The 14230-nt window shown below is 36.6% G+C and overlaps 1 protein-coding gene across 25 annotated transcripts in view; it reads left to right on the top strand.

Annotated features, from left to right (window-relative positions):
• The window catches only part of CDKAL1 (CDK5 regulatory subunit associated protein 1 like 1), a 657591-nt gene that overhangs the window by 207765 nt on the left and 435596 nt on the right, over nt 1–14230 (top strand). For all 25 annotated transcript variants that reach the window (XM_059077869.2, XM_067006689.1, XM_059077873.2 and 22 more), the window contains one exon: nt 1069–1189. In XM_059077869.2, coding sequence (XP_058933852.1) covers nt 1069–1189 — 121 coding nt within the window. The remainder of the gene's footprint in view (nt 1–1068; nt 1190–14230) is intronic.

Here is a 14230-nt window from a genome sequence, read left to right as displayed (position 1 = left end):
GATATAAAATGGTAGCACTTTTTTGGAAAAGTTATTTCTTATAAAAGTGAATATAAATTTACGACATAACCCACAATTCTTTTCCTAGGAATCTATCTAAGAGAGGTGAACACATATGTCCGCATGAAGATCTGTATTCAGATATTCATAGAAGCATTATTATAAAATATGTTAATTGGAAACAGTCCAAATGTTCATCAGCTGGTTGATAGATTAACAAAATGTAATATATTTGGTATGGGAGCATGGATAGACTATAAATAAGCTTGAGAGAGTTTTGGGGGTGATGGAAATGTTCTAAAAATGGGTTGTGATGATTGTACAACTGTATAAATTTATTTAAAAATCATTGAATTGTGTACTTACAATGGGTGAGTTTTACAGGATGTACTTCAGTAAAGTTATAAAAAATAACATGTATGTATATAGAGAAATTGATAAATATGGAAAATAATAATTGGTGAATATCAAGGAGATGGGAATTATTCTATTCTTCCAACTTTTCTGTAATTACAATTAATTCAGCATTTTAATGGGTCTTAGAAGTGTTCTGATTCTTTTGTAATGTTTTAAAAAAAATAAGTTTAAAAGCTTTTGTTTGTTCTTAAAAATCCAACCCTAGAGTGTCATTTTATCTCAGCTTTTTAATTCTTTACTTTTTTGATTTACAGTTTGCTTTGAGCAGATGATCTGCTTTTGCACTTGGTCTGCAGGGCCAGTGCCCAAATGAACCTTTCCTGCTTCATATATTTACATATCTGGTCTATGTTAGGGACCATTCATAGCTGTGGAATGACACTCTGAGGATATTTCTATTTCTCTCATCTGTGCAGTATGAATGTGCAAATATTCTAAGCAAAGCACTTTTGACTGTAGGACTTGAACACCGCTGCCTTTCCCTTTGGTAGTATTTCTTAGGTTCAGTGATCATATCTTCTCCGGGTTGTTTTTATTTGTTTTCATAAAAGAAAAAGTTAAATGCAAATATTAGCACATTTGTTCAAAGCAGTAAATTAAAGTGAAGTTGTATGACTCATGCTAACGTGTATTTCTATGCTTTATTTGAAGGTCACTCTGTGAGACTGCTGAGTCAGAAAAAGGATAATGGAAAACGGTTGGGGGGAGCACGACTGGATTTGCCAAAGATTAGGAAGAATCCACTGATAGAAATCATTTCCATCAATACTGGGTAAGCTTCTCTCTAACTCAAAATATTCAATATACTCCATGAATTTTCCTGGCTATATGACATAGAAAAGTAGTTGAACATTTCCATGGGAAAGAAAAATCAAAAACGAATTTTTTTTTTTAAAGTCAGACATGAATATCGTTCCCTCTAAGATGTTCCCTGTATGCAGTTGCACTTATATATGCAGCAAGTGTTTTTTTCTTTGATTAACATTACTGTAACTTCTTTTTGGTAATAAATGTGGATTTTGTTTTCCAGCACTGCCCTTGGTTAAAATCTTTTTAAGAAGAGTATTTCATTCTGTGAAATGGTTAATACACCCATCATCTTTGACTATTTTTTTCAATAGCATTATAATAAATATTGCCCAAGATCCTAACCATATTTTGATTATTAACTATATGAAATGAATATTTTTAAATGTTTTTATGAACCTTAAACTGAAGATAAACATCGTGACTGAATATCAAGTACTCTTTAATTGCCATGTTGATCTGAAGTTCTGCCTGATTATAACTCCTGGTATAATCAGTCATACTTGGTTTTATTTGCATTTGTTGAATTTGGGTCTTTTAAATAGTGACTCCATTTGAAAAAGTTACTTATTTCCCACTTTAATCTCTATTATCATAGTCTGGTAATACTTTTAAATTTAAACCTCATGCAGGTCCCTCCATTCATGCAGCTGCCTCACATTTCCCACAGATTTAAGCCTTCCTGCTCCTTTTAAATTTTAATCTTCTCTCTTTTTAAAAATTGTCCTCCTCTGCCCTTCGCTTTCTTCATGCTCTTTCCCACTGAGAACAGGTGAACTTATCTTTGCTGCTCCAGCATCTTTCTACCTCTCTCCAAGCCAGTGCCGTCCTTTCCTCCTGCGCTGTTGCCGCTGTGTCGTCACTGGTTGTCTTTTCTCTTGCCTTATCATCCACCGCTGGTTCATCCCCCCCACTGCTGCCCGAGACTGGGGACTGTTGAAGAAGACATGTGGCTTTTCCCTAAAAGCCCTTGGGGACTTGCAGTTGACTTCGTGAACTTGTCCAGGACCAGTGTCTGGCCTTCAGTGTGGAAGATTCATAAACCTGGACTCATCAAGCTCAGAGACTACTAGCGACTAAGTCAGAATTTAACAGTCAGGAGCGTAACTGTCACATTGACCGGAGAATCTAATATATTCTCTGGAGCCTGAGCCAAGTTATGGGTGTGAGGCTGTTTGCTGTTCCCTCTGTCTCAGTCACTCTTCTCCTTCCTTCACATCCTGCGTTGCCGCTGCTGTTGTTCGTGACTCCTGAATTCAAACTCCTATTAAAATTGCCGCATCCCTGCATTTCCTTTCCTCCATGTTTGCCTTACTTTCCTTTGTAACATTTCTCGGTATTGAAATAGACATATGTCCATTTATGTTGTAATTGTCTCCCCTCACCGGCATGTAATAAACTCCATGAAGGTAGGGAATTGACTCTCTTTTTTCTCATTGTATCCTTAATACACAGAAGTATGTACACAGTAGGGATTTAGTAAATGTTCACTTATGAATGAATAATTGAGTTCTATAATTTGAAAGTTGAATGGGATCATGTTAATTTCTTGTTGCAGTACAAATTGCCTTGCCACTTGCACAGTAATACTTGGAGTTTGGCTAAGTGTACTTTCTCCTAAACAATGTCTTTAGAGGGGCAAAGTCTAAATGTTTCTGATAGTCTCGTTTTTAAAAAAAAAAAAGTGCAGAACTGATCAACTTTTTGACTGGCACATTCCTTTAAGTATATTATTGTTTTAGGGCCTGACAAACCCTTTTGTATTAGAATCCATTATTTTAGGATCAGGGTGACTTTGTAGCTACTTGTGACCTGCTGAGTGTCAATTCTAACTGTTTGTTTTCAAAGATACTTGATATTTTTAGCCTCCGTACTTCTCCATTTTGTCACTCCCCACCTCACACTCCGGTATTCAGTCTCACTGAACTACTTGACATTCTCAGCCTCAAGGTCCTTTGCTCTCTTGACTCCAGGCCTGTCTGTGTGCCGCAGGGATCCCCTGGCGTGTCTTCCCATTTCTCCGCTTACTTGTGGGGAATCTTGCTGTACGCACTGTGTGCCCCTTGCTTTGCGTGGCTGCTTGTTCCCCCCACCCTGGTCGGGAGGGGAGGAAATACCTCCCTCTTTCCATTGTGCATCTGCAACATTCCCTCTTTACCTTGATTATGGCACTTCTCAGGATGCACGATTTATATTTTCTACGTAGTTATGAGCTTCGTGAGTTCAGAAAGTATTTCAGTTATCACTATTATTATCTCTGACTTCAGGGTCCAGTACAAAGTGAGTACTCAATAAATGTTGAATTCATGTTGTATTTTCAAGCCACTACTAATTTATTTTGCCGTATATTTTTCAAAATTTCCCTTAGGTGGCCATTTTAAATAGCATTAAGTTAAAATTTTTCATACATTTATAATTTGAATTTTTCTTCTCTTGGATTTAGTGTTTCTTATAATGAGGCTATAGACTTTTTAAAAGCTCACTGGATATTTCCTTTCTCTTTCTCATCCTCTCACATCTCTCATATTACAGTATAGAATTGCCCCTTAGTAAATAAATTAGCAAACATTCTTTTGCTGTTAAGAGAATTAATCTGTACTGTCACTCATTGAGATAAGAGTTTCTGAGCTTCTCTGACTACTAATCATTTTCCTGAATCAGTTGGAGCCTTATCACTTGTTCTCAGATGAAAGTCTCTCCACGAGTGTTTGTCGACAGTATCACTCTTAACATCTTTACCTTGAATTTTATTTTTTTTACCTCCAGTAGAGCTCATTGCTTTTTTTCATTTACATTTAAATGTTTTAAAAGAGTTCTGTGAATAATTATTTCTTTCAAGCGAAAATTATCATCTCCATCAAAATCTTACACTTTTCAAAGTTTTATGGCTTCAAAATTAAATATGGTTATATAAGTTTCATATAAATTTTCTATTCATCAGTTAGGGAAAGGACCCCATTTGCAGCAAGTTTTATTACCTGTACTGGTAATTTAGCAGAGTTACTGTTAAACTCTACAGAGTTGTTATGCTTTGTTACATTTCTAATTTAAAATGTAAAAGGAGTATATTAGTCACTGTAGCCAAGGAAGAAGTTGAAAATTTCATATCATGCTAGATTGTGGATGAGCTGAGACCACTACTTATTTGATCACATTGTGTATAATAAGAGTACCTTTAGTTCTTAAATAACATTTATTTTTTCTTTCCATACTCTCAATTTTATGTTCAGTTATTTATCCTTCTTATGTTTGCTGTATTGCATATATAAATTTGGTCTGCTCGGTCCCTTGTCTCAATTTACAACGTTCTTTTTTTTTTTGAGGTGAGCCTTCTGGGGTTAGCTGCCCCTTGTCCAATATCACTCTCATTTCTAGACTGTCCCTTATGGAGTAAGGACTCCCTGTCGACGTGAATAGGCACATGTTTGTCTAGTAGGATGATGAGAGCTGTATGGACATGACTCTGAAACGCAGGAGAGAATGAAGTTAATCATTGCTAATGTATATTGAGTGCTTAATGTGGGCCAGACAGAATTCTGTGAAGTGTGTATTTTTTCCTGTATTTTGTCCTCACAATAGCCTTGTGAGATTTTTCAGTAGATGAGGAAACTAAGTTACCGAGTGGTTAGGTGACTTCACATTGTCATGCAGCTAGTAGGTGACTGATACTGAGGCTTATCTATTGCGCCCGTCACACACTTTTGTGGGTTCACAGGAGCAAGGGATCATATCAAGTGTGGGAACAGAATAATCTGTGTATTATAGTGACATTTGAAGTGAAATATCAGCATCTATAGGCCACCCACATTTCTTGCTTATGGTTCCCATAGCAACCGAGCCAGGAAGGAATGAGAGCCTGGGTGGCAGTTTTGGGAAGGAAAAGCAAGGGTGGCAGTACTGTGTAATGGTTAAGAAGATGGGCTTTGGCATTCTCCAATGGATTTATTTGTAACCATGGATTTGGAAGTTCCAAAGAGTGGTTCGAGATAGAAATACAAGGCTAAAAAGAAGCCTTAGTTGGAGGGGTGAGAGTTGAGGTCAGTGAGGGTGAATGGTCAGTGCCCGTGTATAAGAAATAAAAGGAGAGAGAGGAATTATCTATGAAATAAAACTAGTCAGTGGCGAAGGTTTTATGAAAAGAAGTGTCTAACTATCAATTACTTCTGATTCCTTGAGGAGAGGTAATGCCAGGTTAGGTGAATCATTTTCGAAAGAGCCGGAAATTTGCAAACCACGTTAGAAATTAGTAGGCTTTGCTACAGGAGGACTGCTCTTTGGAGGAGTTCTGCTATAAAATGAGAGACGTGGTTTTTAGAATAGAAGGATATTTCTATCTGAGCTTGTTTAGAGGCAGAGGGGTAAGGATTAGAAATATATTGACAGGAGAAACTGTTTAAACAGGAACAGTTGTGAATGTAGTTAGAAAGGTAAGTGTTGGAGAGAAAGACACCTTCATGCTTCCTCAGACATAAGAGTAAAGGATGTAAGTTTAAGTGTAGAACTTATCAGTTCATTTTTCTTAAAGGTCTTCACTGATTTAATTTAGAGAAAGGTGCTCAGTTCCTCCTTGCTGTCAGGCAAAATGGAGGGTGGAGGGTTCAGTGTCCTGTCCCTTTATGTTTTGGTTAATATACTGTGGTCTCTTTTTGATTCCATTGACTTGAGATACAGCCAGTTCTCGATCAGAATCCCCCCTCCTTCCAAGATTTGTCAGTTTTCTTCCTCCCCGATTTCCTCCCTTTGGTGGTGGTGTTCAGCTGATATTCTACCCTACAGATTTTCTATAAACTGGAAGCTGTGTCTAATCTGAGATTCTAATTAAAAATTTGGCCAGAAATAATCTTGTTTCTGGGGTAAATATATGAAATTTGAAGAGTCATGCCAGAGTGTTCCATTTTTTTTTTCATGAAGTTCGTGGAATGAGGTCATGGTCCTGATGCACAACAGAGTAGGAAATCTGTGGATATTTATGTAGAAAAGTATCAACCAAGTGCCATGGTCAGTATAATAGGGAGTCAACATGTGCATAAAAGGAAGAAGTGAGCTGAGTTTGAAAAGCTCAGTTTTTGTCAGGGGACCCCATTTGTGTGATTGCCTCATTTTTTTTGTAGTATTAAGAATGGAGTGTAGAGACAGAAGGTAATATAGGGGACAAAAAGTTAAAAATCAGAAAATGGGCCATAAAGAAAATCTCTGCTTCATTTTGCTGTCTCTGTCACTATCAAAGGCATCATTTTGACAATCCCTTGACAATTTTCATTCTTCCAAAGCCAAGAGTTGGGTGCTGCTCAGCAGTTCTAATATAAGGTATATCATTTTTAGATACTACTCTCAGATTATCCCTAGTTTGAAGGGGTAATCCTCCCCAGGACTAAACACATCTTAGAAAATACCATCTGACCCTGTAATACTTTACTGATACTTTCACTTTAAAAATTTATCATCTTTCTTGTTATTTGCCATCTGCCAGACATAAAATGATGGTATATGGGAACCTTTAAGGGGAATCTAATTTTCTTTGAGATTACATACTTGAATTTATTACATTTTTTAAAGTATCTGTTACTTTTCCCCCTGTGACATCTTAGCTTTGGGAAAACAAACTAAGATATTTCAACTTCTTTTCTATAATGTCCAGAATTTATCAGTCCCTATTCCAGGGCTAGATACATAGGTGAATGAATGAAGAAAGAGAAAGAATGCAAATTTCTCTCATAGAAGTGAAGTTGTTGTTAGAGAAGTTAGGATCATTACTAATAACATTTTGCTATCTTTCTGGTTCCAATGATTAAAACATGAAATAATTATTAACTAGATATAATCACAATGCATTTGAAAATATAATTATTATGTGCTTACCAGATTACCAGGTATGGTATTAGATATTATGACATATACAAAGATAAACATTTCCCAAGTCAACAGGTAACTAACTTTGACTGAAATAATCCAAAAAATGCAGCTGTAAACACAGAGTTAATTGCAGCTCCTGTATGGGGAGGATTTGGGTCTTGTTCTGTTCCACATTCTGGGGAATGAATGCTTTTAGGTGCCAGCATGACACTCTTCTAGGGGTGAGAGTACACAGCAGTGACTGCTGAGACCTCTGAATATAAGCGGTGTGAGATACTCAGGTATCCTCTTACTGCTCCTCTCTGAGATGTGGCAGCAACATAGTAAACAGGTCTTCTCCCTGACCTTTGTCATCAAACACGAGTACTGCCATTGTCAGTACACGTGTGGAAAATATAAGCCTCAGATGCCATCTTTTAACGTTACTCTTTAAATGACAGCTCTCAGAAAATAACATTCTATTTAAAAAAAATTTGGTAGTAAAAAGTTTATTGGGTTGGTCAAAAAGTTCGTTTGGGTTTTTCATAACATCTTATGGAAAAACCCGAACGAAGTTTTTGGCCAACCCATGATTAGAAGTGTTCTTATAAAGCTTGAATTCAGGTCCCAAAAAGATCCTGTTAGAAGGTTGAATATATGCAGTAGCACACTTGTATTAGGGTGAATCTTTTTTAACATTTTTGGGGAATAAAATTTGGTATATTTTATTTTATAATCCCTTTGAAATGACTACGTGTTTAGTATATTCAATGATTCATTAACTTCTTATATCTTAGCATGGTGTCAACAAATAAGTGTTTTCCTAGTTATACTGTACTGTTCTGTTTACATGTCCTGATTGTAATAACCGTGGCACTATTCTGAATCTGCTGTCTTGAGCAAAGCTCCCTCAGCCTCGGTGCCGTCCTCAGAAACATCTATTAGGTCCAGACACCTTTTTCCAAGAGGCAGTATCTCAAGATAAAACATTTTCCAAAATGAATTCAGCAGACTTAATAGTCACTCATTTATTTAAAAATTATTGGTCAATATCACTTTTTTATATATTGGGCACTCATGACTCTAATGTCAGTCAGTTTTGTCACGTACAACTCTTAGAGGTTTTTTTGATAGACGGTAGTTACCTACCAATGAGGATTAGTTGCTTCTCTACAACCCGGTTGTCAGGTTATAATGAAAGCAAGTCCCAGTCCAGAATCTGCAATAAGAGTTCATTAAGCAAGCTGGCACCGTCCACCTGTTCTTATAAGCTTGGTGACGTCCTAACTCTTTCTTCTTTGGGGTGATTAAATCGAACCTTGCACGAAAGTTTCACTTGAACCAGATGAGACAGTATTGTCAGCCTCAAGCAACCAGAATCCTCTACCCAATGTCTAGAGTGAGGGTAAAGGAGGGACCAAGACAGAATAATATCCTTAATGGTCCAAGCCAGTGCTACCCAAAGTGTGATCCATGGACCAGTGCCAGGTTATTAACTATTGATGACTGGTCTGTGACAAGTATAGAAATTGAGAGTAAGCATCTTAGAAACTTTTAAGATGGTTTAACGTTACTGCAATGTCTTATAATTCCTTTTCACTGTATTTTACAAAAATACTGGTTTATAAGAGGTTGGAAATAAAAATCCTGATCTTTTTCTATAGATATTTTGAGAAACACTCGTCTCGGCTACGGTGTTGCAAAATTCTTTACCCTCTTCTGGCAAATATTTTAGGCAGTCAACTCATCTTGAATGTTACTGATTCCACCAGTGAGATCCCATTTGTACTATCTTTTATGCTATTAGGTAACCACTTGTGTTTAGTAGTACCACTACTTTCACAAATGAAAACTTATTTCTGTCACTTATTATGCTAATTTGCAAAGCCTCTGCTGTTGACCAAGGATAAAAGACAGCTAAAACATACCAGTAAGCTCTGGAAGGTAGCCATTCTAATTAAATACTAGCAAATTGTAGCTTAAAATAACTCACACATTTTATGTTACACCCTTGACATTCAGTTCTTTCAAAAGTAAATTATAGAAGTCCTAACGTGGCCCATGTGAAACTTGAATCTAGAGTTTATAACTGTTCTTTTGGCACATCCGTAAGATGCGTAAATAACTGCTGTTACTATTCTTGATCTTCTGTAAGCTTACGGAGGCCAGGAAGCTTATCTTTTAGTAATGAGCCTGGAATGTGGTACCAGCCTATTCCAGAGAAGACAGTAGAGTTTATGGTACATTGGAGAGACCTCCGTGCTCTGGGTTTGGAGTCTTAGACACTGTTATTTTTCTAGCTGTGTGACTCAAATAAACTGGGTAACTGCTAAGAGCTGATCTCTTTCGTAACACGCACTACCTACTATATATGTAGGCTGACACATTATGGGCATTTTAATAAGTGTTTTCCTTAGAATTGTGGTCTTGCTATATCCTGTTCTCTACCAGCATTCTCTAAGACCCCCTCTCCCTTTCCTTACTCTGCATTGTTTGTACTGTTTAGGCCGCCAAGGTGATGGTACTAGAATTTACAGTTAGGAGTTTATTTGATTCATCACCAGCTGCTCAATCTCCTATTTCATTTGTTCAGTTTTGAGTGAATGTTTGACAAATAAACGAAGAAAACTTAATCTTAGTCTCTCCTGTAGCTTTTAGAACCGTCTTGTTCACAGTATTCACTTAAGTATTTTAGTATTTCAGTAACAGCAGGGTTACTTAAATGCAGAAAAAATTTTCTGGCTGAGCTGGAGTATAATTCCAATTACTTCTCTCTGGCTATAGATGATTGTTTTGTAGAGAAAAATGTTAATTTGGACCATGAATGAAGTGAAACTTATCTCAAACAATTAAATGTGTGAAATTGAAGTATTTATGTCAATTTTGAACTTGTTACATTTTTTACTTTTATCCCAAAGCTAGTTGTCCTGAAATGTGCAGCTGTTTTGATATCTTCACTGAAATCCCCAAATACCTTGTTTTCACTTCAACATTGTGCAAATAAAGTTTTAAAGTAATCTTATTTTTAGTGCATTATAAAAACTGTATTTGGACAAGATCATTCATAAGAACAGTGGATGGCACTATTGGCTCACACCTGTGAAGTAATTATCATTAAGTTGCAGAACTTTGAAATGCAGGTTAATAAATGCCTTTAAGTAAGTGGCCCAGTTAGAAATTTTAGACAGCATTAGCATGGGGGTTTAGTCTTAAATTTTGTAAATTCTCCTTTATGTAACCATTATTTTACATAAACTTTGACATGAATATATAACTTTTCTAGTAATTATATATGAAGAAAAGGCTGATTTTTATTTTATTTATTTATTTATTTTTTTTTTATGGTACGCGGGCCTCTCACTGTTGTGGCCTCTCCCGTTGCGGAGCACAGGCTCCGGACGCGCAGGCTCAGGGGCCCATGAGCCATGGCCCCAGCCGCTCCGCGGCACGTGGGATCTTCCCGGACCGAGGCACGAACCTGCGTCCCCTGCGTCGGCAGGCGGATTCTCAACCACTGCGCCACCAGGGAAGCACAAGGCTGATTTTTAAAAGCCATTTCAAGTTCTAGTATGTTACAGAATATACCGTTGCTATAACCAAAAAATGCATCTTGCTTGCCATTTTCCTGATAAACAAAATTATTTAGTTTGAGGAAGGTAGAATAACTTTGAGTTTGGATAAAAATCAAAATTTAAAGGTAGTCAAATTTTGGCATATCATTAAAGAAGCCTTAAAGTTAATCGAGTAGAATGGTTCACACTTTTTTCAGGTTAGTTCATAGATCGTATGGTGAGGATGTACATTAGTTATAAATACTTATAGATGCTTTTATAGTTTAGAAAGTTTATTATTTTATTTCACGTGTAAAAGTCTTTTATGTTTGTTATTTAAGAAAACTAAAGAGCCCTGTTTCTGGACATTCATTTATTCAACAAACATGGCTGAACATTTGTTAAGTGCAGAGGATTGACAGGTACCTTCGTTTGGTGTCTGCCCTTGAGAATCCAGCAGGAGAGAGAGTAAAACAAGCAGAAAACAATTAAATTATATCATTGTAAGTACAGTAGTACAGGAGTGAACAAAGTTATTTATGAGCATGATGGATTGTTTGGGTGAGTTAAAGGAGCTTCCCTAGAAAGTAGATACTGAGGCTGTCTCTGAAAGTTTATCTCATAGGTGGGTTCAAAGGCAATCTAAGCAGGTGCCCCTCTTCCCCCCCATCCCACCATCAATAGTGGTATTGAATTGTGAAAGGCAGTGTCTTACACAGAGAATGATGAGTGGATCAGGTGGGTGGTGTTTCGAATTAGGGAATGGTAGGAGAAAGGCTAGAAAGAGATAGCTTGAGATTGCCTGGGTTCAAACTTGGCCTTACCATTTTATCATTTGCTGTGTGATATTGTATAAGTTATTCAACCCCTCTGTAGATCTCAATTTTCTCATCTATAAAACGGGGATAATTATGGTGTTGTGAGAATTTAAAGAGATCATCCATTTAAAATAATTAACACAATGTCTGGCACATAATATCTGTTCAGTACAGTTACTGTCAAGTTTATTACTATCACAACTATGCAGAAGGCAGACCTCGGGCCTAATTAGATTGCAGTGTGCTTAAGACCACAGAGCAGTTAAGTGGCAGAGTCGTAACTTAAACCACATCATCTAACCAGTTCTTTTTCCAGAAAACCACAGGTTCATTGGCTTCTAGCCCAGTTTTCTATCCTTGCGTTGGAACTGTAGTTGTTTAGTTAGTTGAAAGGAAAGCCAGTTAGAGCTAAAGTTTGATACTAATCTAGAGGTTAGCCAACTATACCTGAAAAAGATGCTATGGGCCCCAGAATTTTACAAAGAGAAAGGAAAACATGGGCCGTCAAGTGTAGGTGGGCTGGGAGAATTTCTACTCTTTTCTTATATTGTACTGTGTCAAATGCCTCTTAAGATGCATTAAGTTTATCCAGTGGGATGGAATCTGAATTTCCTATTACGATGTTTAAAGGATAGGACTGCCCAGTCATATAGATTTAGAGATAGTTGATAAGTGTACCCTCCTGTCTGTCTTTTTTGTTTGTTTTGTTTTCTTGAGTTAGGGTGCACTTGGAGTCAGTACTTGAGTTAGGGTGGACTTGGAAGGGCACAATAGGAGTGAATGAATGGATGTTTCCAAAGAGCTGACGTCTGTCAATTTTCCTATTGCTTCAAGAAAACTTGTTTTCCAGCCATATCAGGAAGGGGGAAAAAAAAAAACCAATACTTGTGTTGTCCAACTTTAAGTATAATTGGACACACATGTGATTGTGGATAAAAGCCTGTCGGTTTTTTCAATACAAAAATAATATATATCATATTTATTTGTGAAACCACTTCACTTTTATTTTGCTACATCTCAGCATGGTAGCACCAGTTGTTTTATTTTTGCCAACCTTGACAAAGCAGAATGTTTTGTTTGGCTTTTTAAAAAGGCAACAGTGCATGTAGTTAAGACCTCATTTACTTTATCTGATGAAGTAGTCTCTGAGGAATGTGTATTTTTCTGTAAATCCACTAAAGAAACTGGGTTTAAGGCAAGGTCATCTTTTAAAATCCTCGTTTTCTATTTTTAAACAATGTATATAGCTCTGTGATTTGTAATGTGTATTTCTGTGGTTCTTTTTAGGTTGTCCTTAAAATAAATATTAATGGTGAGAGATAATATGGATTTAGGAAGATCTTTCTACCTTGTAAAGTACCTTTTATTTTTCCATTACTGCTCTTGAGGAAAACATAAACTGTCTGAAATGAGATTTTTAGTCTGTTCTCCTCCTCCCTCACTTCCTTTTCCCCATCTCTGTTTCTTTCTCTCCCCCGCCCCACATCTATAAATTTATGAGAAGAAGGTATGTACAATGGATTTATCTATTTAGGACCAGTAGTAGCCCTTCTGACTGGAAGATATCCTCAGTCAAAATTGGTGGTCGTCTACTTTATTCATTGGTTTGTTCACATATTTGTTTGTTTATTCTTTAGTCATTCACTCATTTATTCAACAAACATTTACAGATATCTGTATGTATCAGATACTCTACCAAGTGCAATAAAAGAAACAAGGTTTACCTGTTTTATCACTGCCCCCATAAGTCTTTTATTACTAGCATAGTTTCGTTTACTGGTAAATAACTCTGTTTTATTCATCATGGAATATAATAATCATCAGGTTTTTAAAAAATATGTGTGAGACTTAGAGCTGTGTACGTAGAAATGACCACAAATACAGAGAATGAATAAAACAGGACCCGTACGATATATGATGGCTGAAAATGGGCTTGTACAACAAGTAGTGTATAACTTACGTAGCAAGTCAGGTTGGGGGGGCCTCTTTGGTAAATTGATTACTGTTGGGAATTCCATCACCCACTGTCACATACTGTTCTCACTCTGGAATTCAGGCAACCCACGATCCTTTGAATGTTGAGTCTCTGCCTACTCTGTTAAATTAAACACCTGATTTCACTTCCAGAGAATGGAATTGTTAAGACCCCTGTTTGCTTACTCCAACTTCTTTCTCATTCTTATTTCTCCTATTAGGTTTATTTTTTCATTTTCCTACCTTCTCAATTTTATACAAAGTAGGAAACAAAGCAATAACAATAATAGCAAACAAAATTTTGAAAAAAAAATTTTTTTTTAGCCACGCTTGTGGGATCTTAGTTCCCCAACCAGGGATTGTACCCTGGCCCTCAGCAGTGAAAGCACCAAGTCCTAACCACTGGGCCGCCAGGGAATTCCTGAAACTTTTTTAAAAGATCTCTGTGTCCAGTGCTCATGAGGAGAGAGTGGGGGTGAGGTTCTGCTGGTGCTGAAAGCCAGTCTTACTGATATTTAGTGATGCCCAATGGTTGCTACATGGCAGTTGGCAAAATGCAAGTTTTCTTTGTGAGTTGACTTGCACTTAACGTATTTTGTTTTTCACAGTAATATATCAAATGATAAATTTTCTTAATTTTATTGTGGCTTTGTGTCTAAAATTTCTATTTGGAATATAATTGACATAATTTAATACTCCATTAACTTTAAATTCTGTGATAGATTTTCAAAGGTGAATGATGGAAGTAAGAATAGTATAGATATTTCAGTTTCTTCTTTTTTTGATTTTTAATTTGATTATCTTATGTTTGCATATCCTAATAAAGAACCC

Source organism: Kogia breviceps, chromosome 10 (genome assembly GCF_026419965.1).
Source record: "Kogia breviceps isolate mKogBre1 chromosome 10, mKogBre1 haplotype 1, whole genome shotgun sequence".
Lineage (NCBI taxonomy): Eukaryota > Metazoa > Chordata > Mammalia > Artiodactyla > Physeteridae > Kogia > Kogia breviceps.
This window is presented reverse-complemented; position numbering and strand designations above follow the sequence as displayed.